The sequence below is a fragment of the Ammospiza caudacuta genome, chromosome 8 (assembly GCF_027887145.1).
Source record: "Ammospiza caudacuta isolate bAmmCau1 chromosome 8, bAmmCau1.pri, whole genome shotgun sequence".
NCBI lineage: Eukaryota > Metazoa > Chordata > Aves > Passeriformes > Passerellidae > Ammospiza > Ammospiza caudacuta.
This window is the reverse complement of record NC_080600.1, coordinates 8,432,326-8,460,279: the sequence shown is the minus strand read 5'-3', so window position 1 is coordinate 8,460,279 and position 27,954 is coordinate 8,432,326. Positions and strand designations below refer to the sequence as shown.

General features: G+C 50.4%; 1 protein-coding gene across 1 annotated transcript; it reads right to left on the bottom strand.

Moving 5' to 3' along the window:
• Positions 1–1,517: 1,517 nt before the first annotated feature.
• Positions 1,518–27,954, bottom strand: MLPH (melanophilin). Its single transcript, XM_058809517.1, has 17 exons — positions 27,845–27,954; positions 23,788–24,009; positions 22,468–22,604; positions 21,074–21,112; positions 20,407–20,504; positions 19,194–19,322; positions 17,474–17,663; positions 15,656–15,807; positions 11,911–11,994; positions 9,730–9,921; positions 6,408–6,584; positions 4,373–4,528; positions 4,170–4,265; positions 3,936–4,001; positions 3,741–3,798; positions 1,967–2,064; positions 1,518–1,658 (listed from the first exon to the last, which is right to left on the bottom strand). Exons 1-17 carry the CDS (start codon positions 27,952–27,954, stop codon positions 1,632–1,634), a joined length of 2,031 nt encoding a protein of 676 aa, XP_058665500.1. The 3' UTR covers positions 1,518–1,631.

Here is a 27,954-nt window from a genome sequence, read left to right as displayed (position 1 = left end):
TCATCTCTACACAGGCAAACGGGTCAGGAAACCAGCAAAGAACAAGGTGAGTGGCTACTGAGCGATGCCTTGGTGGGCACTGCTGAGGTTCCCTGTGGGGATCCCTGCACAGGGTCAGGTGTGGAAGGACTGGAGCCAGGGCTGGAACCAGACAAGCAGGAGATGGGGCTGGGGTGAGGGCTGAGCCCTGATGCCACAAGGGTGGGTGCAAACCCTTTGGTGGAGCTCCCTTTTCCCAGCCCAGGAGCTGCCATCCCAGCACAGCCCAGGCTGGATGCAGTGAAGCTGCAGTGCCTGGGAGCTTCTGCCACAGAGAGGGTTTGCACTTACCCTGTTGAGCTTCAGGCCACAAGGATTTCATTTTAAATTAAGAAACTGGATTTGTTTCCAGCTGGGAAGCCCAGACTGTGGACTTACAATACTCTCTGGGATGACCACAGGATAATTTCCTAGGCAGTTAGCAGCCTCTACTGTTAGCAAAGCCAAACAAATTTGTTACTTGCATGAGAACTCACCCTACTGCTCCTAACTAAAGTGGTTTTAGCTCAGATGCTCAGGCATTGCCTAAAATGATACAGCCTGGGTGGGCATGGAGGGGAAACTCAGCATTGGTCTGACATCCCTGCTCCAGCTGTGAGTGATCCTCCCCACTTTGCCCACTGGGGAGGGAGGGAAGGAAGAGAGTTTGGGCTGTACACGGCAGGGACAGAACAAAAAAACCTCTTCCAAAGTGACCTGCCAGGGAAAGCATCCCTCTGCCCATCCTGGAATGGGGCTGGTGCTGATCCACTGGGATCAGTGCAGAGCTGAATATTGGAGGCAAGCAAACGTCCTGGGGGAGCTGGGGGAGGCTGACACCAAGGGCCCAGGGCTGCTACAGCCCCCAAAGGGCAGCACAGCCCTGCCCAAGGATGGGGTGGCCCCAAGAGGCCCCACAGTGCCATCTCTGGGTGTTTGCATGGCTTGAGGCAAAGAGCAAAAAGCTCACTGGGAGGGGACCAGCACTGCTCTCATCCTGCTTTGCTGCTCAGGGCAGGGAAACAAGGACATGGCAGGGAACTGGGACCAGCATCAGGGTGTGAATCCCAGTACTGGGATGCCTGGATCCCTCTGCTAGCTGGGGTACCTGAATCCCTCTTCTACCTGGGGCATCCCAAGGGCATTCCATGCTCACTGTCAGCTCCTGTCCCTGCTAACAGCAGCCTGGAGAGAGCAGGGACAGGCACTGACAGCTTCTGCCAAGGGAGGGCTGTGTCCCTGCCCTGTCCCCGTGCTAGATGTCCCGGCCCTGTCCCTGTCCCAAATGTCACACTGACACCCAGCTGCCCCCCAAGGAGGTCACTCCTGCTCTGCACCTCTCTGATCCCCTTGGCTGCCCCAGCACCAAAGAGCTGCCCCAGCCCAAGGTCCCATTCCAGCATCCTCCCACAAGAACCCCTGGCCACATATCTGCACCCCAGTGCTCTGCTCCTCCTCCCATGGCCTCTGGCTTCCTTTCTGTCCAGGGTTTCAGGGAGAGAGGGGCTCAGGACTCAGGAGGAGGAAGAGTTGCAGGGAAGGCTGTGAGAGGCTTGGCTTTGCTGAGGTCTCGTACCCTCACTGAAATGCGGCAGCAGGGAGGTCCCCTCTCCTCAGGACAGATGGGTCATCACAGGCTTCTGCGGGGCACAAGAAGGAGAAACCTCAGTGTCCACGCCACCCTGAGCCAGCCCAGCATCCCCTTGTCCCTTTCTAGGAGTGAGGAGTCCCTGTCCCACCCCACAGACCATGCAGGGAGCAGGAATTCATTGATGTTCATCCTCTCTGGGGCTGTGACACCCCCAAGCTCAGGGGTGGTGCCCGGGCGTTCCTGCCCTCAGCAGGCAGCAGGGAGGGAGCTGAGGGCTCCATCAGCCTGAGGAGAACCTGGGGGAGGACATTCCCAGGGGAATCCAGGCCAGCAGCCCTGCCCTGCACTGGTCCTTACCGCAAAGAGCCGCTCCACCCTCCTGTTCTTGCCATTGGGGTTCCGCTGCGTCAGCGAGCCGCGGTACGCGGAGTTGCGGTCAAAGGAGTCGTCAAAACCTGCAGGGACAGGGGAGAGGTGGCCAGCAGCTCCTCACCCACCCCACCAGAGCTTTCAGCCACCACCAAGTCACTTGGGATGGACCAATCCCCCTCTGGCTGTGGGTTTGGGGGCATCTCAGCACTTCTCTCTCTGGGATGGGAGCGCTTTGGTAAGGAGGAGACAGAGCTGCTGCTGCTCAGCTCTCCGGTGTTGCAGACATCTTGTATGAAAAATCCTTTCTTCAGGATTTTATCTCCTGAGAAGCTTCAAGAACAAAATGTAAGCATTGGTTATCTGCTGCTGTGGAATGCAACAGGTGGATCTGTGATTGGTCTATGTTAGATGTTTGTAATTAATGGCCAATCACAGCCCAGCTGGCTCAGACACAGAGCCAGAGCCACAAACCTTTGTTATCATTCTTTGCTATTCTATTCTTAGCTAGCCTTCTGAGGAAATCCTTTTCTTCTATTCTTTTAGTATAGTTTTAATGAAATATATGTCATCAAATAATAAATCAAGCCTTCTGAAACATGGAGTCAGATCCTTGTCTCTTCCCTCATCCTGGGACTCCTGTGAACACGGTCACACTCCAGAGCTCTGTGTGAGCTGGGCCAGCCTTTCCACACTCTGCTCTGGTGGTGCAACAAAACCCCAGCCTGGGAGAAGCTCTCAGCTCGCCCTGCCCCAGCCTTGAGACTCTCTTGCCCTGTTCATTCATCTCCTCTTCCACCAGCTGCACCTTTACCTGCCTGCCCTTTGCAGGAAGGAGAGCAGATGATTCCTGAGGAGGATGAGGACAAGGGACCTTTCCACCAGCCATCACTGGGAACAGCACTGTTAATTGTCTGTGTGAATGGGGGAAATGCTGCTCTGCCTCTGCAATAAATGATCCTTCCCCCCTTCCCTCCCTTCATCTCCCATTATCTGGAAGGAGAGCCACTCTTTCTGCCTTTAAGCTTGTGAGGAGAGATAAGGGAGAAATAGAAAAGTTATTTCCTGATGGGTCTCGCTGATGTTGGTCAGAATGAAGCGTTTCCAGTGACTGTCCCCCACCACACCAGCTGCTGGGCCAAGTTTCAGGTCACCATCCACTCTGAAGCTCTCCCAAGCTGCTCTCTGTCCATAGCTGGGCCCTGGAGGGATTCTTGTCCCCAGCAGTGGCTGAGCCAGGTGGGCAGCAGGGTCAACATCCACAGAGTCATGGAATGGTTTGGGTTGAAAGGAACCTAAATCCCCTCTTGTCCCACCCCCTGCCATGGGCAGGGACACCTTCCACTGTCCCAGGTTGCTCCAAGCCCCGTCCAGCCTGGCCTGGAGCACTTCCAGAGGTGGGGCACGCCATTCAGGGAAGGATACCTTCCCCAAGGTGGCCAAGCAAGGGAGGAATTGCTGTCAGAAGAGAGGATGGGCTGAGGTGAGGCTTTGAGACCCAACAGCCCAGGGGATGAAGGCACACAGGTGTCTCCCTGGACCGAGGGGTGGCTGCAGACAATTCCTGGTTCTTGGAGCACTCAGCCACCTCAGCCTGACCTCTGCTCTGCCCTCACTGCCCATGAGCACAGGGAAGGGGACTCCACTGCAGACACACAGCGCAGGGAGGATGCAGAGGAGGAGAAAGAGGGAGCAGCACCCCCAAAATCCAGCCCAGCCCCCCAGAGTGCCCATCTCCCAGGGGCAGGGCCCTGCTCCTTACTGGTGATTTCCAGGGGGCTGTTGAACTTCCTCCTGAACCTCTGCAGCCCGGGCATTGCCTGCAAGAGAAGGCGAGCAGCCTGCTGTGGGCAAGGGCTGGGAGGGCAGGGGTCTCCATGAGGCCACTGCTCTCTCTGATGGCAGCCCCCTGGCTGTGCCCAGGCTGTGCCACAGCCTGTGACCGACACACACTCACTTTAATGTCATCCAGAGACTCCCCAGGGCTGCTGCTGGCAGGAGCAGGAGAATGGAGACAGGCAGCCTGTGGACAGAGGGAGGCAGAGGTGTCTCTGGGGCTGCAGGAGGAGGAGGCAGACACCTCAGAGCACCAGGCAGCACGGGGAGGGCTGGGGAGGGCTCAGTGAGCTACACAGCCCTTCCCAGCACCCTGGGGAGCAGGTACATCACAGCCACCCCCCTCCATGCTCACCAGCACACTCGACTTTGCCTTCTTTGCCTTCTCCACAGGCTTCACTGTCAGCCCTGCAGCGGACAGGGCCGCGATTCGGGATTCGATATCCGATATCTGTAGGAGGAGCAGAAAAGGCACACAGGTGGTGGTTGGAGGAGCCATCAGTGGCTCTGTCTGCCACCTTTGGCTGGCCAAAGCATCTGCCAGGGTCAGGCCCTCACCTCACTCTCTGCCTGCTGCACCTGGGCAGCTGCTGAGGCCACTTTGTCCTCCAGCTCCAACAGCTCCGAGTCAGTGGTGCCGCTGTGCTGAGCCCCCTCCTCAAGCTCCTTCAGTGTCTTCTCAAGCTGGTAGGTCTTTCCAGCAGCCAGGTACACCTGAAATGCAGCAAAAGGAAAAACTACATTGAAGAATTAACCTTCTTGGAGCTCTCCTCTCATGCTGTGGCTGCAGCCCTGCGTGCAGCAGCTCCTGCCGCTCTTTTTTGACTGCCTTGCTGCCTTGCAGCACAGACAGTGCCAGTCAGCTCTGACACTGCTTTTCTTCTTATTTCATCCCTTCCCTGGGCTTCTGGAGAGCAATTACCAACATTGTGAAGCGGTGAGAGGCTCAGGAAGGACCAAAACTCAGTGACCTGCTGGAGAAGCAGCAGCCAGCACTTTGTGCTGTGTGCTCAGAAGGAGAGCAGGTACCAGCTGCAAACCAGCTCAGGCTGCTGTGTCCTGTGAGGAGGAGGAAAACTGACTCTCCCAAACCTGCTCAGTCTGTTTGAAGGGTGTCTGTGTTGCTGGGAGCAGGGTCAGAGCAGGGCAGCCTTTGCTGCCTAGAGAAGAAGGCTAAAAGGATCTATCCCAATAAAACCTCTGGTTCTATCCCAATAAAACCTCTGGTTTTACTGCCACTTGTCCCCTCCCAGGTTACTCCAAGGACACAGGTCCAAGCAAGGCAGCTCAGAAAGCATTATCACATCAGTATGCAGCCCCATCAGATAATCAGATGTTCTGCTGACTGATCCCAGGATCTCAGCACTGCCATGGCAATTTCTGCTCCTCCAGCCCTCTCAGCTTTCCCTGCGCTGGGCATTGTGCAAAGCTCCCTCTGTATACACTGAACTGCAGAGCCCATTCACCCAAATCACAGCACCACACTCCCAGGGGTCCCAGTGCAAATCCCAAGGCCAAGCACCACCCAACCTGAGCCACAGGGATTGAGAGATGAGTCACAGAGCGTGTCCCCAAAACCCTGATCCCCATTGCAGGGCATTCCCTGCAGCAAAACCCAATCACCCAGATGGAGATCCAGCTCTTCTCTGAACTGTTTCTTTGGAGCTTGGTACAGGGCATTGTGGATGCACAACATTTCCACAGGGAACAAATTCCTATGGGTTTATGGTGGCTAAAGAAGCTGTCAGTGCTCCAGGGTCACACTTGCAGGGGGATTGGGCTCTGGCTGTGGATTTGTCACCTGCCCCAGTCCATCAGCAGCAGGCACAAGCAGCCTTAGTGAATAGGGGGTGATGCAGCAACCATCTAAAAGCAGCTTTCACGACCCCCTTGATGAAACACACACAGTGCTGGGGAGGAGCTGAAGGGAATGAGGGAATGGGACACGAGTTTTGCTGGAGCAGGTTTTCTTTTGCTGAGATCCAGCAAAGCCATGCTAGAGCAGGGTGGGGACCAGGAACCAAGGGAGGGAAAGCCACAAGACAGAGCACCTTCTTTTGCTGCTGTACCATAAGTCCAGACTTTTTAATCCCTCTTCTGACCATCCTTTCAATGCTGACCTACCCCCTAACAAGGAATTCCAGGGTGGGTGATTCCTTTGTGTTCCCACCCTGTCACAGACATGTTGTATGAAAAATCCTTTCCTTAGGATTTTTTTTTTCTCCTGAGAAGCTGAGAGGCCTCAGGAACAAAATGTAAACAGTGATTGTCTGCTGCTGTGGAATGCAACAGGTGCATCTGTGATTGGTCTCATGTGGTTATTTCTAATTAATGGCCAATCACAGTGAGCTGGCTCAGACTGTCTCAGTCAGTCACAAGCCTTTGCTATCATTCTTTTCTATTCTTAGCTAGCCTTCTGATGAAATCCTTGCATCTATTATTTTAGTGTGGTTTTAATACAATATACATCATAAAATAATAAATCAGCCTTCTGAAACATGGAGTCAGATCCTCACCTCTTCCCTGGTCTTGGGCCCGCTGCGAACACCACCACACCACCCGCCTTGTACCCAAAACCTCTGGGCAGCCTTACATTTTCCTCCAGCTCCTGGTACACTCCGGCCACCTCTCTCCCAGCTGGCAGGTGCCCTGCAGGGAGGGCCCAGCCCTGGCTGTGTCCGTGCACCGACTCCCACACCGCCTCCTCCGTGGCGTTAATGGCTCTCAGCACTTTGGCCGTGATCTCACTCAAAGCCTGAGCCGACGACCTCTGCCAGAGCCAAAGCACAAGGAGGGAGGGGGAAAAAAAAAAATATGGATGTTGTGAAAAATGTGCATTTTAGGATTGGCTTTTCGCAAGTTTTCAAATGAATATTATATGTGTTGTGTTAGAAAGTGATGCTGTATTAATTCTCTTAAGTAGGGTGTTAAATATAGTTTTAGGTTATAACAAAATGTTAAAATAGAAACTATGCTGTGTAGGATCCTTTTTTTTGTAAAGAAAGGACTTGCAGAGAGATAGCAGTCACAGGACACCTGAATCTTTCAGAGAAAGAGAATTTATTGTTCCATTATCAGAAGAAACAAACTTCTTCCACCTTGAAGGCGCTGTTAGGATTCAGAGGAAGAAGCTGACACTGACCAGACAAAATCCTGTATTTGAATGGAATTTATGCATCATGTATGAGGTGTATGAATATGCAACAGTTTGTTATTTTTAAGGGTTAATCCTCTGTTAACGTGGGTCCTTTTTTGGGCTTATGTTACCCTGAAAAAGGTACCTGGATTGTCCATAACTCTTTGTTTCTATTGTCTCATATTGTCCTAATCCAAATTGTCCAAATTATTATTACTCTAATTGTATCACTATTTTTATAACCATTTCATTACTATTAAACTTTAAAAATTTTCAAAACCAAGTGGCTGGCGTTTTTCACAACATTATGTTGATGTGGTGCATAAAACAGCACAAGCCAGGGGGGAGAGGGGCACCAGAGCTCCAGGAGCTGTGGGAAGAGGGAGGAGTTGTGATTGAGGGGCTCATGAAGGGCTCTCCAGCAGCAGAGCTTTGATTTCAGCCCATGCTTTCTGATGTGACAAAAGAGGTCACCTCCAAAGGCTTGGAGAAGAGCTTAGGGAGGGATGTTTCTCTCCCTGGAAGCACCTGAGGGCCGCTGGGTTAGGCAGCAGTTGAGATCTAATTGCAGCGTATTGCTTTACACCTCAGCGGGCCTGAGCGGGGATGCAAACCACTCCTTGAGTTGGTGGCAAAGGAACAAAACCAGCCTGACCCCATAAAATGATTGTATTGCCACAATGACAGAACTCGGGGCTAATTATGTCCTCTCTTCCCACCCCAAGGAGCACTGATGGCAATAACTGCCCCTAAGTGCTTTGATGAGGTGCTAAACACGGGTAAAAATGAGCCCAAGAAACTCATCAGGTCTCTCCCAGCTGATAATTCCCTAGAAACCAAGGAGATGGGGGTGACATACGTGCTGGTTGTGTTTACAGCTGCACGTATTTCCGGGCAAGCTGTCCTGCAGAGAACCAGCTAACTCAGTGCAGATGATGTTTTTATCATTTTATGGTGCCTTCACGGTACAGCAGAGTTTTTTCCACATTTTCCATTAGGTTCGTGTGCTTCCATCACAGTGCTCCCCCAGTCAGAAGATTTCCTCTTTACTGGAGGAAGAACCTCCTATAAAAAATCCCTCAGAATCACACAGAATCCAAACCTGGATTTGCTGCAAGTATAAGGAAAGTTGGTGCTAAACATCATCCATGCTGACAGCATTTAACCAAGGCTGGTCCAGCTACTGCAGGCATTTCTACCTCAATACTCCTCCCTGCTTCATAGCAGGGCCTGGGGGCATAAAAGTAAAAAATCTGGAGGATCCAGGCTTCATTTGATAAGAAACCAGAATCTTACACTGATACCAAACCAACAGTTCAGGGTTTCAAACACAGAAACAGAGGTTTCAAACACAGAAACCTTGGCTTGGTGAAAAAACACTTATCTGCACTTAATTAGAATTGGTTATTAAGATGATGCAGATTGTTCGGTCTGGGAGAAGTTAAGTCTGGCTGCAGCAACCATCTGAAAGCAGCTCTCAGGAAAAAGGAGGCAGTAAAGGATGCTGTGGGTGAAGATGAGGAAAAAGGAGGCAGTAAAGGATGCTGTGGGTGAAGATGAGGAAAAAGGAGGCAGAAAAGGATGCTGTGGGTGAGGATGAGGAAAAAGGAGGCAGTAAAGGATGCTGTGGGTGAGGAAGCTCTGCTGCTCAGTGAGAGCACAGCCAGTGGTGCCCAAACCCACCAGGTTTTGTGTGGTGAGGAACAAATGCACATTAAATGGAGGCTTTATGGCACCATGAAAGTCACCACAACCTCCAAGCTTTGCAGGAGAGGAGAGGGGCAGCATGGTGCCTGTTCCCTTCCTTTGCCACCATTTTGGAGCAAATTCACACATCCCCTTTCCACAGCCAAGGCAGGAGGGAGGGGATGAGCAAACCTGCTGACCTCTCCATCTGTGCTAATATTAATAAATGTATTAATATTGCTATTGCTGCAGACCAAACAACTCACCTCCTTCAGTAAAAAAAGCCAAAATCAAGTAACAATCAAGATCTGCTTGCCAAAAATGAACTGCATTAACTATAAAGCCATGTCAGCACAAGCTCCACCTTTTCCTGGCAGGCAGGAACAGAAGCTTATCCATTTAATCCTCATTTAACAATTTCTTGGGGATTGAGGGGATTTGAAATATCTTCATGCAGGTGCATTGATTTGCATTTAGATGCATAAATTACTATGTGTTCATCCCTAATGGATTATTTTGGAACCTCTGCACAACTGGGGACACACTGCTGTGATCTGTCCCCCTGTCCCCACGGGTCACCCACCACAGAGTAGGGACAGGAGGCAGCACAGAGCTGGAAATCTAGCAGAGTGGGGTCAGGGATTTAGGGATTCAGGAGCACTGACAGGTGTGGAAAAGACATTTCAGGCTGTAGCAGGTGCCTGACAAAGGCTGCTGGTACTAAATCATCACCAAGCTCTTCTCCCACCCCAGAGCTCCTCTCCATAGTGACTTCCACATCCTGGGATCACTCCTGTAGGTAGATAGGGAGGCTGTGCACCTCTCCATGACAGGCAGGAGCCTGCAAGAACTCTCAGAGGCTTTACTTTTGATTTTTGGCAGAGGCTGGGAGAGCCTACAAGGAGAAATATCCAGATCTAACACCCCGGGACTTCCCTATCCCTTGGCATTGTTAAAGCAGACACAGACACGGCCCTGGTGGAGGTGTGGGACAGGAGAGTCACAATTTCATGGTGTAAAACCACAAAGCACTGAGAGCAGCAGGAGCCATGGATGCAGCCTGGAATGATGTGGGTGGCAGGGCACAGATTACCTTTCTAACATCCCTGGTCATGGCTTCGGTGGAGGAACTCATCTCTGGTTTCTTTGCTCTCTTCTCCTCCTCACGCTCCTCCTCATCAGAGGAGACCTCTTTGTCGCTGATGTTGCTGGCTAACTCCTCCAGCTTCCTCTTCAACTCCTCCTCCTCAGCATCAGGGTCAGTGTGGGACTCTGGGGCCAGAGACTGGAGGAGCAGGAGAAGGGAAAGGTGTGAGAACCTGGTGGGCACGGGGCCTGCCTGGGCCCAGACAGGCTCAGCAAGCAGAGGAACTCAAGGAGTGGGAGCACAGAGGGGCTTCCAAACCACCCCAGGGCACAGCAGAGCCCAGAGAGCTGTGCTCCAGCTCCTCACTGAGGAACACAAATCCCTGACCTGAAGAACCTCCACTCCCGTTTTTCCCACACACAGAACCTGCTCGGTTTTCTCCATGGAAAATTGCCTTGAAAAGGTGGGCATGAGGGATTTGGGGCCAAAAATCGCCGCATTTTCATTAGGAGCCCTGGCATGGCTGGTGGCTCTGAGGGTCAGAGGGGCTTCCAAACCACTCCAGGGCACAGCAGAGCCCAGAGAGCTGAGCTCCAGCTCCTCACTGAGGAACACAAACCCCTGACCTGAAGAACTTCCACTCCCATTTTCCCCCGCACATAGAACCTGCGAGGTTTTCTCCATGGAAAACTGCCCTTCTCCCACCCTTAAAAAGGTGGGCATGAGGGATTTGGGCCAAAAATCACCACGTTTTCATTAGGAGCCGTGGCATGGCTGGTCACAGATCACAGCAACCCAGAAACAAGGCCCCAGCAGGGAGAGGGAAGCAGCCATGGGAATGGCCACTCCCTGAGGTAACTTCTGGAACCTCTGGCTGATCTCATTTGGGATGAGAACCCACACAGCAAATCTCCCTGGAGGATAGGTGGCAAACTGCCACCCACCCCTGTGTTAGGTGCAATTCATGGCAGCTGGGGAAGAATCCTGTTAAACTCCCAGGCACTGGAATAGATCTCCAGAAGTTCCTGAACTTGCTGATCCCTGCATTAAGATGGGAATACAATTACCTGTGTCATACCTGGTGGGGTTTTGTCTGAGCTGTTTTTTAACAGCCTCCAACAGCAGCATTTGCAGCAGGCAATATTTTTTTCCCAGGCAACCTATTCCAGGGCTCTGCTATCCTTTCTGCTAGAAAACTTTGCTTTGCAATTAACTTTAGCCTGTCCCTTAGCTGTTTGGACCCACTGTGCTCTGATTTGCCCTGGATATGGGAATAAAGTGTGGGAACCTGACACTGTGAAAACCTCTTACTGCCTGGGTCAGGATTACTCTGATGGAAACCATGAATGATTAAAATTGTGGCCCCCCTCCTCTGCAAATTTTAGAAAAAAAAAGAGAAATTGCATTGTTCCATCCATGCCTGGGGGCTTTGCCTGTAATTATCACCATCCATTCAACTGAGCCATCAGCTGCCAGAGTGGTGATGGGTTCACATGAAGGAAAAGAGTGCATAGTCTAAAATTAGAAGCCCAAAAATCAATGTTAAGCGGTCTAAGTATTCACAGATTCTGCACTGTTGCTCAGCTTTAACTTAATTTAGCTGCTTTCTTCCAAGTTTGATGGCATGGTAAGATCAGGGCAGCTCAGAAGAGAGGCAGAAATGCTCCTTGACTCAGCTCTCACAGTCACAATAACCTGGTGCCTTCCTCATAGGCCCACTTGAGTGTCCCATGAGTTCAAATGAGCTGTCACAGCTCTGCAGACACAGACACCACCTAACAAAACTCCTGAAATTAACACTTCATGAAGCATCAGCCTGAAACCAAATTTCCCTTGTGCAGAGGGGGGCAAGGAAGGCACTGGGTCTAAATGGGTTCAATTTCCTGCTGTTTCTGCCCTGCCATGCAATGTTTTCTAAGGCTCTCCATCACCTGGAAGTGGAGAACAGCCCCCAAAGCCAAAACAGGAGTGAATTTAAACAGCCCAGGTGGTTGTGGCACTTGGGAACAGGGTTCAGTGAAGGACTTGGCAGTGGCAGGGTTGGGCTCCATGATCTCGGAGCTCCCTTCCACCCTAAATATTTCCATGATTTTGTGTCTCCCTGCAGCGCTGGCTGCCTCTGCAGCGGGCAGGGGAGGGGAGCAGCAGAGCCCAGGGCCCATCCCAGCAGGATTCCTGCCTGGTTACCTCGTCAGGGCGCGCCAGGATTTTTTCCTCCAAGCGGTTCAGCACGCGCTCGATTGCGGACATGCGAGTGTTGAGCTCATGGATCTACAGGGAAGGGGAGAGAGAGACAGGGAGAGGGAAAAGGAGGAGAGAACAGAACAGACCGGCCACCACAGTGAGGAAACCAGCAGAGCAAAGCAAGCAGCAGCACACTGCCGCTGTGGGCAGAGTTGAAAGACATTAAAAAATAAAATCTTTTAAGGAATGGCTTAAAAATGCCAGGAAGCTCCAGGAGGTGCAGAGCAACCTCAAATCTAGAAAACTCCAAGCAATCCCAAGCCCCCAGCACAAGGCAGTTCCCACCAAAGCATCTGGAGCTGTGATGCAGTGAATGTAAAACCCCACCACCAATAAAAGCACCAGCCTGTAATAAAGCCACCCATCTCACCATCATTCCCATGCTGCCCCAAATTGAAGTCAACATCCATTTTCACTTCCTACTAATATGTTTTTCCAGCTGTAACCACCCCATCACATGCCTGCCAACACAGTGGTGGAGAGGAATCCGCAAAAAAAAAAAAAAAAAAAACAGAGTAGAAAAACCTGAAAGTTTTCCCCACCACTTTGAAATTTTCTGACTTCTCTGATGCAGATGCTCGCCCCTCTCTTCTCCCTCAGTCTTCTGACTAAAAATGGGGCATGGAGAGAAGGGCAGAGAAATTAAAGACAGACAGAACCCTGGAAATCAAAGAGAAGTTACTTCTTTTGCTCAAGAACCAAGACAAACCTTTGTGGTGAGGGTGGATTTGGATTGGACATTAGGAGGGAATTGTTCTCTGTAAGGTGCTCAGGCCCTGGCACAGGGTGCCCAGAGCAGCTGTGGCTGTCCCTGAATCCCTGGAAGTACCCAAGGCCAGGCTGGATGGGGCTTGGAGCACCCTGGGACAGTGGAAAGTGTCCCTGCCCATGGCAGGGGGGTGGAATGAGATATTTTTCAGATCCATTTAAACTAAAACGTCTCTATGATCACTGTAAACATTAAAGGAAGCTTTTTTATTTCCCTTTAGAAATTGAAGTTTTTCTTTCTTTGAAAAAAACTAAATCTCTTTCCTTTGATCCAGACAAATAAAGCATAAATGATGATAAATATTGCCTGTTTCATGACACTACCAGTGCATCCCTGCTGTTCTGAGTGGCTTCTGCCCATTCAAAGGGGAGCAAGCAGCAAAAGCAGCAAGCAGAGGTGGTAACAAAGAGATGTGAGGGGTGGGTTTTGTTTTTGTAACAATTTCCATCCTCTCACTCAGTTTTTGTGCTTGCCAGCCTTTGATTAATTAGACCCTCACAACAGCCAGGCATGATTGCATCTGCTTAGGGGAAGATGAATATAAAAACCTGGCCCTGTGGAGAGCAGAGCTATCATCACCACCCCGAAGTGAGAGCACCTCCAGGCAGCATTAAACCCCTGGCAGGAAGCACTTCAGCCCCATTGCTGAGAGGTTTTTCAGTCCTGTTTGAGGCCTGAGTCTTGCAGGGCTCCCAGGGACAATGAGAAGCCTCTGATGATGGTGACAAACCAGGAGTCACCACTGCCCCATCTCCATCAGGAAGAGAGATCGGAGCCTGAAGCACAGGCTGCTGTTGATATTGATGGATATCTACCAGCTGGAAAAAAGCTTCATTCTCCTTCCCAGTCAAGGCTGGCTTTGATGCACCCCATTAGGGCACTTCTCCAGCAGGGACTGGGTCACCCTGCACTTCTCCCAGTGTGACAAAGGCTGGCAAAGTGGGCTCTGCACTAAAACATTCAAGGGGAAATGAGCTTAAAGCACAGCCCACAACACCAGGTAGGGGAAACTACCCCTTGCTGCTGAGGGGGGAGGACAGGTTACTCTAAGAGAAACTTTGTGTAAAAAAGAGGAGCCAGACTGCATCAAAGCTTTGGGAATCCAGAATCACTGAGCTCCCTTGAGGTACAGCAGGATGGCTTCTGGGGAGAAACTTGGTATATTGGAGCTATTCCTTGTGGCTTGGTCCTGTTGCTACCTGACTTTCAAAAACCTGAAGGCAAAGACCCACACAGTTACCAATTCAGGTAACTGAATGCCTCATAAGTGCTTTTTAAAATAGAGTTTTTCTTTTTTTTTAAAGTTTTGCTCTTGAACCTTCAGCTGCTGGAGTCACAGGAACAGGGAAGAGCCCCTGATTTAGCTAGAGCTGGGTGGGAGGATGGTTGCTGGCTGTAAACACATCAGCAGCACAAAGGGCAGCGAGGATGGGGAGCTATTTCAGCTAATTAGCAACGCTGCCACAAGAGCAAATGGGGGCAAAGTGGGACTGAGAAGATGCCTCGTAACCATTAGGGTGACAAGGTTGCACACCACCGGGTGTGAGGGAACAAACCACAGCCCGATGTGAGATGTGGGAGCTTTCCCAGCTCCTGGAGGAAGTCGTGGGAGGCGTTGGTAGGAATTTGGGCCCATTTGCCCACGGTAAAGCATGGTGCACATTTCGTGCCTAACACACCGTGGCTTCATTAAGGACACCCAGTCCAGGGTTCTCCCATTTACGGCTGGCTGAGGAAGGAATGGTATTTGTTAATTAAAACATGTGCCCACAGAAGTAAATGGCAAAGAGCAGCTTTGCCTAGCCAGGCATGTGAAGTGTCCTGCTGAGGTGTCACAGACACATTTTATGAAAAATCCTTTCCTTAGGATTTTTCCTCCTGAGAAGCTGGGAGGCCTCAGGAACAAAATGCAAACATTGATTATCTGCTGCTGTGGAATGCAACAGGCGGGTCTGTGATTGGTCTCATGTGATTGTTTCTAATTAATGGCCAATCACAGCCCAGTTGGCTCGGACTCTCTGTCCCAGCCACAAACCTTTGTTATCATTCCTTCTTCTGCTATTCTTAGCCAGCCTTCTGATGAAGTCCTTTCTTCTATTCTTTTAGTGTAGTTTTAATGTAATATATACCATAAAATAATAAATGAAGCCTTCTGAAACATGGAGTCAGATCCTCATCTCTTCCCTCATCCTAAGACCCCTGTGAACACCATCACACTGAGGGATGGCTGTGGTCACAGATCTCACTGATTGCCCAAAGAGGGCTCCAGGACATGCCAAATTACCAGCTGTGAGACTGGAAAGTGATTCTGCCCCTGCATCTGCAGCCAAACACCACTGCATTTTGCTGCTCATGAGATCTGAGGAACCAGATCAGCTTTACCATCCTCACTGCCCACCACTGGCAAAGGGAGCACCAGGAACAGCAGGTCCTAGCTTGGCAATTAAAACACAAGTTTAGATCCTGTCTGACACCTTTCTCTAGGCTGTTCCCCTCATTTTCATCACTCAGGAGAGGTATGTGACAGGTCACCCTGACCCACTCCTGCCGAGGCAGGAACACTCTGCAGAGGAAGAGAAGGATCTTGGTGCTTATTAAACATCCATCTCCAGACCTCCATCTGCTTATTAAGCACTGGCACATCCCATTTAAGCAAGCCTTTCTGGAGGCACAAGAACCCACAAGTAACTCAGATTAATAAGGACAAGCTGGAAAATGAGCAGCAACAAGGACAGGTTTGTTATTGTGATGGCAGCACGGGCCATGGGAGCACCAACCAGAGCTGGTTTTCCTTGTTCTGTGACTGGAAAAGCAAACCCCAGCTGGCCACTGCTGCTTCTCTTCTCCCCTGAACCACCCTGCACCTCAGAGGCAACGAGAGGGACGTGGCCAGGGGTGTCAGCAGAGACTGTTGGGTACCTGGTTGGAGGAGTGGCTGATGTTCTCCTGGGAGGAGGCTCTGTTCCTGCGCTTGCTGGGCTGGCCTGGCAGCTGGGCTCCCCTCAGCTCCTCGTCGGACGTGTCCATGTCGGCCGAGTACCGCGCCCGGGGCGGCTCGTTCCAGGGCAGGCCTCGGGGAGAGAGAGGGACAGGGCACTCACAGGGGTGCTCAGGTTTGGGTTTTATAATTTTCAAATTCTGTGCTGCTTAAGTGTGCATTTCTGAGCTTCATATTAGGGCATGGTGAGGTCTCTTCACAGAGCAGGGAAACAAAATAATTCCTTCTATAGCTGGGCACCAAGGACAAATGATCCAAATCTCAGGTCCAAGAGCACAGACAATGTGGAATGAAGAGAGAAAAACAAGGAGTATGAGACCTCATAACCTTTATTTGCATATTGGACAATTAACTCCAATGTGCAAATGGACCAAAACTTATAAAAGTGAGAGACCTCGTGGTCATTTTGTGACCATTTTGGTTCATCTTGGGTGCAGCCCTGACTGGGCTCTTGTGCTGCCCAAGGTGGATCCATTGAGGCCATTTAATAAATCCCTACCTTATTCTTTAACTCTGTCTGGCCTCTGCTCTAGGTCAGCCTTCACAGGGCATCAACATTCCTGAGTTCCTCCCTGGGCATTGGCCCCATCCTTAAGACAAGTCAATAATGAGGCATTTCCCCAGATCAGACTAACTACCCTTTGGCAGGAGGGGGTCCTGCAAGCCAGACCAAGTTTAAGGTCCAAGTTTAAGCCTTGGGCCAGGCTGCAGCTCCACACTCTGTGCCCACACAGCACGGAGCACAGCAGGGTCCCACACAAGGCACGAGGGGCACCATCCTTGCTGTCATGCCCTGAACAGGCTCACCAAAAACCACCACTGCCTTCCCAGTTTTGTGGGAGCCCAGGTTTGGCTCTTGCCCTGTGTGCACTGCCCAGATGCTGAAAGATGTTTAGACTCAGCCTAGAGAGGTACCAGCCTAGGATGGAGCATTAAAAGAGAGTGGAAAGTCTCCTGTGTAAAGGAGAATTTCAAATGAGGCAAAAACAACAAGAGAAAATGGAATTAACATGCATGGGGACTTTTTTTCTGTGATGCCCCAGCAGGACTTGGAATGGGAATTCAAACAGCCATGTTAAGGTCTACCCAGCCTTCCCAAATGTCCTGAAAATACATCCAAGCCACTGGAGACACAGAAGGACATATTCTACAGTTGCATATGCACAAGCCAATATCCAACCCTCCTGGCTCTGCCATCCCTGCAGGGAAGACAGAGGTTGTAAAAGGCAAATTCTGCCTCTTAGAGGGTATTTATAGACTCACAAACACACAGATCATTTAGCCTACCCATGCACCCTGCCCAGCCACAAGGATGCCACTTAGCAACCTCCAGTTCTTGTTCCAGTCCCCTAAAAACTCAAAGCTTTCTGCAACCACATGGTCCTTTACTAAAGAGTTGAATTTTGCCTGCAGCAGGAAACACATCCCATTGTTTCTAGCATTGGATTATATCTAGTTTCTACCCTGGAAATCACAAGTAGATATGAAAGGGATGGACACCTGAGGAACAACCCCTTTGGCTTTGCTAGGAGAAAATCAGCCCCATTACAACTAAATAACGTCAGCAAGATTCTTTCCTATGGAAAATCCCTTCTGCAGACGGATAACTCGTGTTGACGCTCTTAGTGGCTTTGAGCTTGTTCAGGAAAAAAAACCCCAAAGCTGTTTCCACTTTGTTCCAACGCCTGCAGCCACTTGTCCCAAGAGGGTACAAGAGGAATCTGGCCAGGGGCACCCACCAGGCTTTGTGTTCCTCTCCAGGCTCCTCCTCCTGCGCGCGTTGACGGTGAGCCGAACCTCGGTGCTGAAGTGCTGCTCCGGAGCGCTGGCCCCTGGCTCCTGCAGCACGTGGTGGAACACCAGGTCTGCATCCCCGATCCTCGACTCCTGGGAGACATCTTCAGCTGAGGTGGGGAAATCTGGGAAGGACTGAAGAGTTGAGGGTGCTGCTGAGCAGCTGCCCACGGAGATTCCACTGGTGTCGCCCCCACCCCATCAGCAGCGCTGCCTCCAGCTCGGGGGCCCCCAGAGTAAGAACAATGTGGAGCTGTGGCTGCCCCTGGATCCCTGGAAGCATCCAGGGCCGGGTTGGGAGGGCTTGGAGTAACCTGGGATAGTAGAAGGAGGTGGAATGAGATGATCTTTACAGTCCCTCCAACCCAACTTGTTCTATGATTCTATGACTCCTTGTCCCTCCTGACCTCCACTAAGAGCTCCTCTCTTCATTCTTCAATATATGCATGGACTGACCTTTTATAATGCCAGTTATATTTAAATAAAATATAAAAGTTCCTAATAATCCCATTTAAAGGCTTTGCCTGACTGCTGAACCCTAAGCAATACTTCCCATCACTGCCAGGGGGCACTGGTAATTTTTACAAGCACAGAGTTCCTTCAGCCGTGCGGCAACACCCTCTGATCTTTTAAAACACTTATTCAAACAGCCACCACTTCAAATAATCTGTAATCCATAAATCCAGTTTGACAGAGGCCAGCCCTCACACTGAATTCTGCTGCAAAAATAGGGGGAAAAGACAAACAAAAAGAGGGATCTAATTATTCCCCCCAAATTCCAGTAATTTTGTGCAGAATTGTACAGATTTGTTTAAGTTGTTACAGATCTCAGCACATCCTATTTCTACCCAAGAATAGTTTAATCAGAGCATTTTTAAAAAGAAGGAGCTCTTTAATGCTTTAAAAGTGCAGTTTCACCAGGAAAGGCAAACGAGCAGCCCAAAAAGCTGGACCTGAAGCCTCCCAGGCTGGAAGACCTTTTGCCACACCCAGGGTGCCCCATCCATCCATGTTCCTCCCCAGAGCAGGAAGGTTGAATTGGTCAGCCCCTGGGCTTGGTGGGATCACAGGGTACTTTCTGGATCTCTCTGAGTCTTGCTCCTGGCCAGAAGCTCTGGATACTAAGGCACATCCAGTCTCCTATTTAGAAGTATCCAGCATTCCTGCAGTGTTTATCCCCCTGGCTGGCCTTCACTCACGTTGCATCTGTGGGATTCACCTCAACCTCACAAAGATCCTGTGCCTCATGGAGCTGCTGGCCAGGAGCTAACCCAGCCCCAAACTGGATGGGAACATGGGAGAAGAACCTGGTTTCATTTAACCCCTCGAGCACCAAATCTGGAGGAAACCAGGGTGTGCTCCATAGCCTGGGACAATACAAGAAAACCACTGTCTGCTGAGAGCAAGGAAATCTGCAGGGACAGGGCCAGAGAACCTCCTGCTGTGTCATCTTAGCACTCATCCTCACTTGGATCAGATGTCCTGCTCCTGACTTGGCCTAAGGCAAAGGACTTCAACTGGAAGAAGAGATTGCAAGCAGCGATGGAGATCTGGCCCACTGCCTCCCAACACCAGCTGAAGGAGCTCTGAGGCTGAAGGAGCAGTGGTAGCAAGCAAGGAGGAGGAGGAAGAAAGGAAAGGAACCCCCCAGGAGTGTCCCAGTACCTGGAAAGCATCCGGGCTGCTGGCTGCTGGAGAGAGCTGCGCAGACTGGCGGCGAGACTGGGCAGAGTAATCCGAGTCCAGTTCGAAATCAAAGGGGTGCACAGACAGCAGCCGCTTTGTCTTGCACATCTTTAGCACACAAAGTGCAAGAAAGGCAAATTCAGTGTCAGACACTCAGTTGGCCTTGAGGGAATTGGGAGGGAGGACCTTTCCCTCCTTAGTTAGCCTGAGTTTGCTCTGATTTTTGCAGAGGGAATTTAGGCCTGACGCTGTCGTGCTTGAAGGAAGCCAGGTACAGCGTGTGCTCATGCTAAAGGCAAGGAAAAGTGGGTTCCTGATTTCCACAGCCTCTGTAAGCAGTGAGAATCTCTCTCCTGGTTTATGAAGGCACTCTGGGGAAGCTGAGCCAGATTACAGCTCAGAGAGAGACCCAGGTGATGCTTTTGAGCCCTGAAGCATCTCCCCACCCTCAGAGAAAGGATGATGCAGGCAGATCTCTCTGAATATTTGAGGTCATTAGTAAAAAACCCAAGAAGGTGGGTGTCATGAACATATTATATGAAAAATCCTTTTGTTAGGATCTTTTCTCCCGAGAAGCTGAGAGGCCTCAGAAACAAAATGTAATCAATTATTATCTGCTGCTGTGGAATGCAACAGGTGCATCTGTGATTGCTCTCATGTGGTTGTTTTTAATTAATGGCCAATCACAGCCCAGCTGTCTCAGACTGTCTGGTCAGTCACAAGATTTTATTATCATTCCATTCCTTTCTATTCCTTGCTAGCCTTCTGATGAAATCCTTTCTTCTATTATTTTAGTGTGGTTTTAATGTAATATATATAATAAAATAATAAATCAGCCTTCTGAAACATGGAGTCAGATCCTTGTCTCTTCTCTCATCCTGGGACCCCTGTGAACACCACCACAGGTGGGTTCTCATTATACCGGTGAGAGCTGGGACTTTTACATTAATTAGTGACCTCCATAGTGTTAAGAGTGGGCCTTTTTTCCAGAGCACAAGTATTTATGATGTTACTGACATGGCTGTTTTTACACTAAGTGGGAGAAGAGCTTATCTCAGAGGAGAAAACCAGAGGGAAAGGTCCAGTTCTGAAAGTGGCACAGAAAGCCACCACCACCATCACCCAGGGCAGGCCAGGGACACAGAGTGAGGCAGCTCCAGCACCAAACTCCTGCTGTAAACACCAAACTCACCCTGCTGTAGCGCTCTGCTTCAGCCCCACAAAGGACGTTGTCTTCCTCATCGCTGTCATCCCCAGCGGGGTCACAGCTGCTGAGCAGCTGGCACTCTCCTGCAGGGGACACAGGCAGCAAGTGAGTCCCCACCCTGGGGGTCACACCAGTACCTGAAGGTGAGGCCATGCTACTTACATGGGGTGAAAAAGCCCAGATTAGAAGTAACTCCCCAAATTTATTTTTTTTTCTGCTGGCCTCTCCTTGCTTCCCCTGACAGAGGTGCACCATCACAGATGTGGAAGTGAAGGGGCACCCCAAGGTCCACCTGGGTGACTCCAGTGCTTGAAGGCTCAGGAGCTTTTCCTGATTCCCATCAGCTCTTCTGTTTATCCATGACCCATTGCTTTGAGATAAGGAGTGCTTGCAAAATTCAAGTATGGCATGTAACTAAAAGTCCTCTTGTATCCAACTCTACCCAAATGTACCACAATGCAGGGGTTGAGCACTACAGCCCATCTCCACTGCAGTGGAGGAATGTTTTCCCTGGTCTGACCACTCCAAATCTCCTCAGAAGTGCCCACAGCTCTAAGAGTGCGAAGACATAAAGGTTTTGGAAACCTTGCTTGAACTGCAAGCCCCCTGCTTCAATCACCTTCAATCAACTTCAATCCCCTTTTTTACTTACTGTTAATGTCTGGCAGGCTATAAACTCTGTCGTGAAGACCTAAACAAAGAGAAAAATGGTGGGAAAAATGAATAATCACATTTTTTTTCCTGTTCCTGGAGCAGAGGGCAAGCCTCAGAGCCATGGCTAACTGGAATTCTCATTCTCTAGCCCTCACAAGAAACAATGGTTAAAAAGGCTCTTTAGAGAGAACAAAACAGGCGCTCGGAGATGGAGCTTGACTTTTAAAAGTCAAAGAGCTGCTCGCCACAGCTTCCCCAGACTGATGCAACGTGCCTGGGAGCTGCAGGGGAAGGCACAGCCAACTGCAGATGGCCAGAGATACATCCCAGGAGGAGATCCTTGCTCGCTTGAGGGTCAAGACAATTCACTGGTGTTAATGCAGTAATAAACAACAAAATCATTTCCCTTTGAAAAAGGCATCAGAATCTCAATTTAAAGCAGCCCAAGGCGCTGTTACCCTCATGCTTGGTTGGGTTTTTGTGTGCTCTGATGCATTTTCGGTCCAAACAATGCATGGATTGTCTCTCAGTCCATTAAATTTTTTTGCTGCTATTTCTGCCATGAGTTGCCTGGCTAAAAGAGTGATTTAAAAGAGTGATTGGAGCAGTTGAATCAGGTCATGTCAATGGTATGTGTGCAAACTTTTCTGTGGCTCCTCAAGATGGGAATAAACTCCACACTGGCTTCCAAAGGAAATAGGCCAAGGAGTAGGAGCTCTGTGAATAACAACTAGGAGCTGGTTAGTAATAATGCTATATTAATAGAATTGTATATTTATGCACACTTGGACCAAAATCAGAAATATAGAAGGTCCATGAAGTTCTGAAGAAAACAGTTATGGTGACAGGTAGCTCACCAATTTTGGCACGGTTTTGTCAGTGCCAGGGGATAATCAGGTTGGTTGTAAAAATCATCAGGTCTTGGGGGAAAATACAAAATGAGGGCTGGCTTTATCCTGCAGGTTAAACTAGGGTTAATTCCACAAGCTCTGTGATGAGAAGACCAAAAATAAAGGAAAAAACAGAGCTGCAAATTTACGTACTTACAAACTGCAGGACGTGGGACTTTGAAAATTAAAGATGAGGCATTAGGGAATTTTTTTCATTGAAAGGGTGATCATGGAACAACAATCCTTGGAAGTGGTCAAAAACACTCCTTGAAAGTGTTCAAAAACACATGGATCTGTGGTAAAAACTTAAGACTTAACAGTAGAAAAGCCATCAAGAACACCTTGATGAGTCTGAACGAACAACCCTGAACCTCTGCTTCCTCCCCAGGATATTTTGAGCATTCTTGGTCCCCCACAACACTCAGAGCAGCACCACCACTGCTGCACCTCCCCGAGGTGGTGCAGCACAGATTCCCCAGGAGCAGCAGAGGCCATTCCTCACCCAGAAAGGCAGAGTTGAGCCCCTGGCCTGGCTGCAGCCTGCCATAGAGGGACTGCAGCACTTTGGCACTTCCAAACCTCTTGAAGCGGGAGCGCACGTGTTCGTAGTACCACTCCAGGGAGCCAATCTTCACAATCCTGCCCAAAGAGAGGAGGCACCCCAGGTCAGCAGGCACTCACCCAAAAAACTCTGTCTTAACAAAACCACAGCATGCTTTCATCTAAAAGGATGCTGAGTTTGGGCAAATGTTGTTGAGCCTGGGCAAATGTTGTTGAGCCTCATCACCTTGTCCCTCAGAGCACAGCAGCGAGGAGTGGTGTTCCCATGGCTGGACTGGAATTCTTTAACATACTTGTTGGTGACATGGGCACTGGGATTGAGTGTTTCCTCAGTTCCTGACACACTGTCACATGCTGGAGGGCAGGAATGACACCCAGAGGGACCGTGACAGCCTTGAGAGGTGGGGCTGTGAGAAACTCATGTGGCTCAACAAGGCCAAGTGCAAGGTCCTGCCCCTGTGTTGGAGCAATCCCAAGCAAATATACAGGCTGGGTGGAGAATGGATTGGGAACAGCTCTGAGGAGGAGGATTTGGGGGTGCTGGAGGATGGGGATGTTGACAAGAGCCAGAAATGTGCACTGGCAGCCAGTGCTGGGCTGATCCCCGGTGTGGGCAGCAGGGGAGTGGGGATTCTGCCCCTCTGCCCCAGTCAGGTAAGACCCCACCTGCAGAGCTGCCTCCATCTCTGGGGTCCCCAAAAAAAGGACATGGAGCACCTGGAATGAGACCAGAGGAGGCCACAAAGGTGCTCTGAGGACTGGAGCCCCTTTACTCTGCAGCCAGCCTGGGAGAGCTGGGGGTGCTCACCTGGAGAAGAGAAAGCTCTGGGGAGACCTTAGAGTGTGCCTAAAGGGGCTCCAAGAGAGCTGGACTGGGACTTGAGATAAGGGCTTGGAGTGACAGGACCAAGGGGAATGGCTTCCCACGGCCAGAGGGCAGAGTTAGATGGGATATTGGGAAGGAATTCTTCCCTGTGAGGGTAGGGAGGCCTTGGCACAGGGTGCCCAGAGAAGCTGTGGCTGCCCCATCCTGGGAAGTGTTCCAGGCCAGGTTGGACAGGGCTCTAATGGAAGGGCAGAGGGATGGAACCGGATGGGCTTTAAGGAACGAGATGGGCTTTAAGGAACGGGATGGGCTTTAAGGAACGGGATGGGCTTTAAGGAACGGGATGGGCTTTAAGGAATGGGATGGGCTTTAAGGAATGGGATGGGCTTTGGGTTTCCAGCCCCAAGCAACCTGTGATTCCCCGAGGAGCAGCACCTGGAGAGGCGGCAGGGATCGCAGACCCAGCCCTGCTCCTTCTTGTGGTAGCGGCTGCAGTTCTTGCAGGTGTAGAAGCGGCAGTCCAGGCACTGCCTCTTGCTGTTCAGCAGAAACTTGAAGGGCTGCAGGCAGTGCACACAGTGAGTGTCATTCAGGTGGGACTGACTGGTCAGGAACTCCCTCTTGCTGCTCTCCTGGTCGATCTTGCATTTCAGCTCCCTGTAGGAAACAGCCCCCCACAAAAAGCAGGAATTTGAGTTTGTTGCTGTCTCACTGCAAACCCTCACATGGCAAAGCCCATCACGCCACAATCATTTCAGGAACGATTTTCCAGGGAACGTTGCAAGTCTGCAGCTTGTGGAAACAGCTGTAGGGCAAATCTAATAAATGACATATCACGAGTTTAATAAGCGAACAACAAAGTGGGCTCCAGATTCAGGATGGGTAACTGGAGTTTAATATTAGATTTAATTCAATATTAGAATCACAGAATATTCTGAGTTGCTCAGGGCCCCCAAGGATCATTAAAAAAAAAAAAGTGATTGTGCCAAAACCTGTCCTGTTTGTTTCACATGGTGTTGATCATTAATGCCAGGAACCTCAGGAGAGCAGCTCTTCTCAAACCCTGTGGCTGTATCCCAACATGACACAGCCTTCAAGCCTGGAGTCCTGCAGGGAATTAAAATCTTTCTGGAATTCTTAGTTAAAAAAAAAGGTGGGGGGGAGAAGGAAGAAAAGAATTCTGGGATTAAAAAGGATTAAAATTCAGCAGAGAACTTTATAAAGTTATGTGCAACAAGGTTCTGGCTGTTCAGAGGATGCAGCAGGGGAAGAGGCTTGTGACAATCCCGTGAAAGGGAAGCCCTTTCCAAGAGCACCTTCACCTGCAGTGCGTCCCTGCAGCCTTCCTTCACTCTCCAGACCTGGCTGCCAGAGGAGATCCCCATGGGAAGCAGTGTCTGCACCAGGCTGAGGCCCCAGCAGCAGCTGGGGACAGCTGAGATGCCTGCCAGGCCGGTGGGGCACCCTGCACTGCCCAAAAGCTCTCTGTTTGCTGCCCGTGCCACGCACTGCCTCAGGCATGTTTGCCTTTGGGGCCACGGCTGAAAGGAAAATGTTTGACTTGTAGGGAAGGTCCTAGAAAGTTGTTTTCTCTCTAGACAGGATTAGGAAGCTTCATTTCCCAGAGCAGAAGTCAGCTTGGGTTAAAGCCCCCAAGCAATCAGGTCTGGAGGCTGCTCCAGGATCACAGTGTGGAGCACGAGGCGCTGGTGATGCTCCCAGGGCCTGACTGACGCCAGGGTGACCACAGCAGGAGCCTGGCTGGCCCTGGGAGCAGTGCTGGGACTGGCAGTGGGAAGGGCAGGCATCTCAAGCAAGCTAATCTCTGTTTAACCTAATCAGTTTGCACATTAGGGCTCAGCTTTTGATTTTTTTTTTTTTTCCCAAGGAAGGATTTTTCTGGCCAGCTGGCAGCCAGTGCACCGTAAGACACATTTTTTGGTGTCACTCCCTCTGCTTGTGGTCACACAGGAGTGACACCAACTTGCATTTGCATCTGGGAGGTGTAAAAACCAGCATAAAGACAGAAAACTGGGCACCTGGCTTGTATAATCCGCCCTTCACCATCCCAGCAGTGATTTGTTCAAACTGGTGCAAAAGTCCCAGCAGTGAATTTAAGTGACTTTTGAAAAGAAACCCTCAAACAGAAAACCCTTGGGTTGTACTCTGCACTCCTTTTCCACTCCTGTGCTAAGGCCGTAGCCAGCAGGATCCGATCTTTTTTACTGGAACTGCTTTTTCTGGTTCCCAGAGACCGGTTGGATCCCTTCAGCTCTCCTCCCTCACCCACCAGACCTGCCAAAGGAAGGAAGAGTCTCAGCCAAACCAGTTTGAAACCCGCAGGAACCGCATGCCTCTGGTCTCCTCTTGCTGGCAGGAGCAGCAGCCAGCCCCTTCCCTGCTCTGCTCACGGCAGCATGAATAAATCTGTGCTCTTGGGATGACAGCTGCAGCAGGGTTGGACCTACAGAGCCCCAGGAGAGATGCAGGGAGCCACCCCCCAAAAATGGGGTTGTGGGCATGGAAAGAATCAGGGAGAGACCCCTCAAAATGGGCATTATTTAATTTTTTGGGCAAAGCACTGCCCTCACATGCCTGTGCAGCTTGTGGCCAGCTGAAGCCTTTGTCCCTTGTTGGTGAATAACTTCTGCCAAAACCAAAATACGAGAAGCAGCAAAAAGGGAAGAAAAAGACCAAGCTGGGGAGGGGGTGCACAGGACATTTCTTCAAGGCTGGCAGGTTGGGACAAGCCCGGTGAATAGAAAAGTAAATGAATAGAAAAGTAAATGGGGCTGGTCAGAGCACAGCGTGAATGGCTGCAGGGTCTGACACAATGTCACATCATGTCCCAGCTTGTTGCAGGCAGAAAATTCTTGTGCAGCTCCATGTCCAGCACTCAGGAATGTGGCATACTTTCCCAGGCTGGTGGTCTGGTCTGTTGCAGAAATTATTCAGAAAACACAGGAATTTCTATAGTTCAGAACGCTTAATGCCATCCCTCTGCAGGGCACGATTAAAGAAGAAAATAAAACTAAGAAACCAGGGGAGATGATCCTTGGGAGGAGAGACAGCAGCTGGGAAGGAGCATCCCAAGACCTTCCCCCATCCTACATCTCCCAGAGCATGGAACTCAATTTGGAAGCTTTCTGGGCAGCAGAGGGGACCCAGATAAGCCAGTCTGGCGCCAAGGTCGGGTAAAGAAGGAATTCACCTCGCCCAATTCTCTGCTGCAGGGCACAGCAATGTGGGTCTCCACCTCCTCCCTGCAGGCTGAGCTCAGATGCATCACAAGGGAGACATTCACCCTTTGCAGGGTGATAATTTTTTTAAATACCCCTGTCTGATCTCCTTCCTGCTCTTCAGAGCCATCAGCAGAGGAAGGCAGCAGATGATGATATTGAATTATCTCTGCCTCCCACGCAGGCTGTTTTTTTCTTAGGCAAAAAAAAAGTAATCAGGGGGATGAAAAATACACGGATGAGAGTTTTGTGTAGCCATTGGTGTAAATCCCACGATTGGAAGGTTTTGGGAGATGCAGATATCCCAAACCAAGGATGGCTATCACTCCTCACCCTTCCTTTTGGATCTGATAGAGGAACTAATGAGCTGCTGCTCTCCAGGCATTATCGTGGTATCAGCACCAGCCCTGGCACACAAAATTCAGAGCTGGGAGGGTCTGAGAGCTCAGTGGGAGTGCAGCACAGCCCAAACCCAGTCTGAGAGCATGGACCATCCCTCTGGGATAGTGAGAACTTGGCCAGACCCTGAAGAGGGTCGCTGCAGCTTCTTGAAATATGTTAAGGCGTTTTTAAGTTCAGCATCTGATGCAGTTCATGAACAAAACCTGAATCCCTGTGATTTCTCATGCTTAAAATTTAATGTGATCTGATAGAACATTTTTTAAACAACACTTTCGTCCAACACCCTGAAGTTCACAGAATTTGCTGCTCCAGTGACTTTTCTATCTTTTCCCAATTTGTGGGCCCCTAAAACTTTTCCAGGACAGCACAGCCCCCAGCATTGCATATTTAAGGCTACTAAAATAGGTTTGCTAGTAGTCGTAGGTTTACTACTCCTCTCAGTTATTTTTCCAGGAGTCTTCAGGGATCTGAAGACTCCCACGACCCACTGAACAACCCCTGCCCTAAACACACGAGACCCAACACATGAAGCCAAACCAAGGGAGCCGAATCCCATCCTCTGCTCCCGGGAGAAGCCTCCCCTGGGAGAGCCCCACCAGCCTCCAGCCTCACGGAGGCATTTCCTGGTGTTTGTCCCCATAAAGCGCGGCGGTGTCACCGATCCGCATCGCTGCCTGTGGCACGGCGCCAGCTCGCACCTTGGCTGCCCGAATGCGTCACCTTGCCGCTGATAACGTAATCTATTCACCGTGCTCGACCTCCACAGCCCGCTGTGCTTGTTTCATCCCTACACCCCACGATGTCCTGGCTGGTTTGCCCCCAACTCAGCGGACGGGAGATCAGATACTCACTCCAGCCGTTCCTCCTCTTTTTTCCGCAGATCAAAGTCCCGCTGAACGACTTCCCAAACATGCTTGGCTTCTTCATCGGTGAGCTTGGAGAGGTCCAGCTTCCTGCCCAT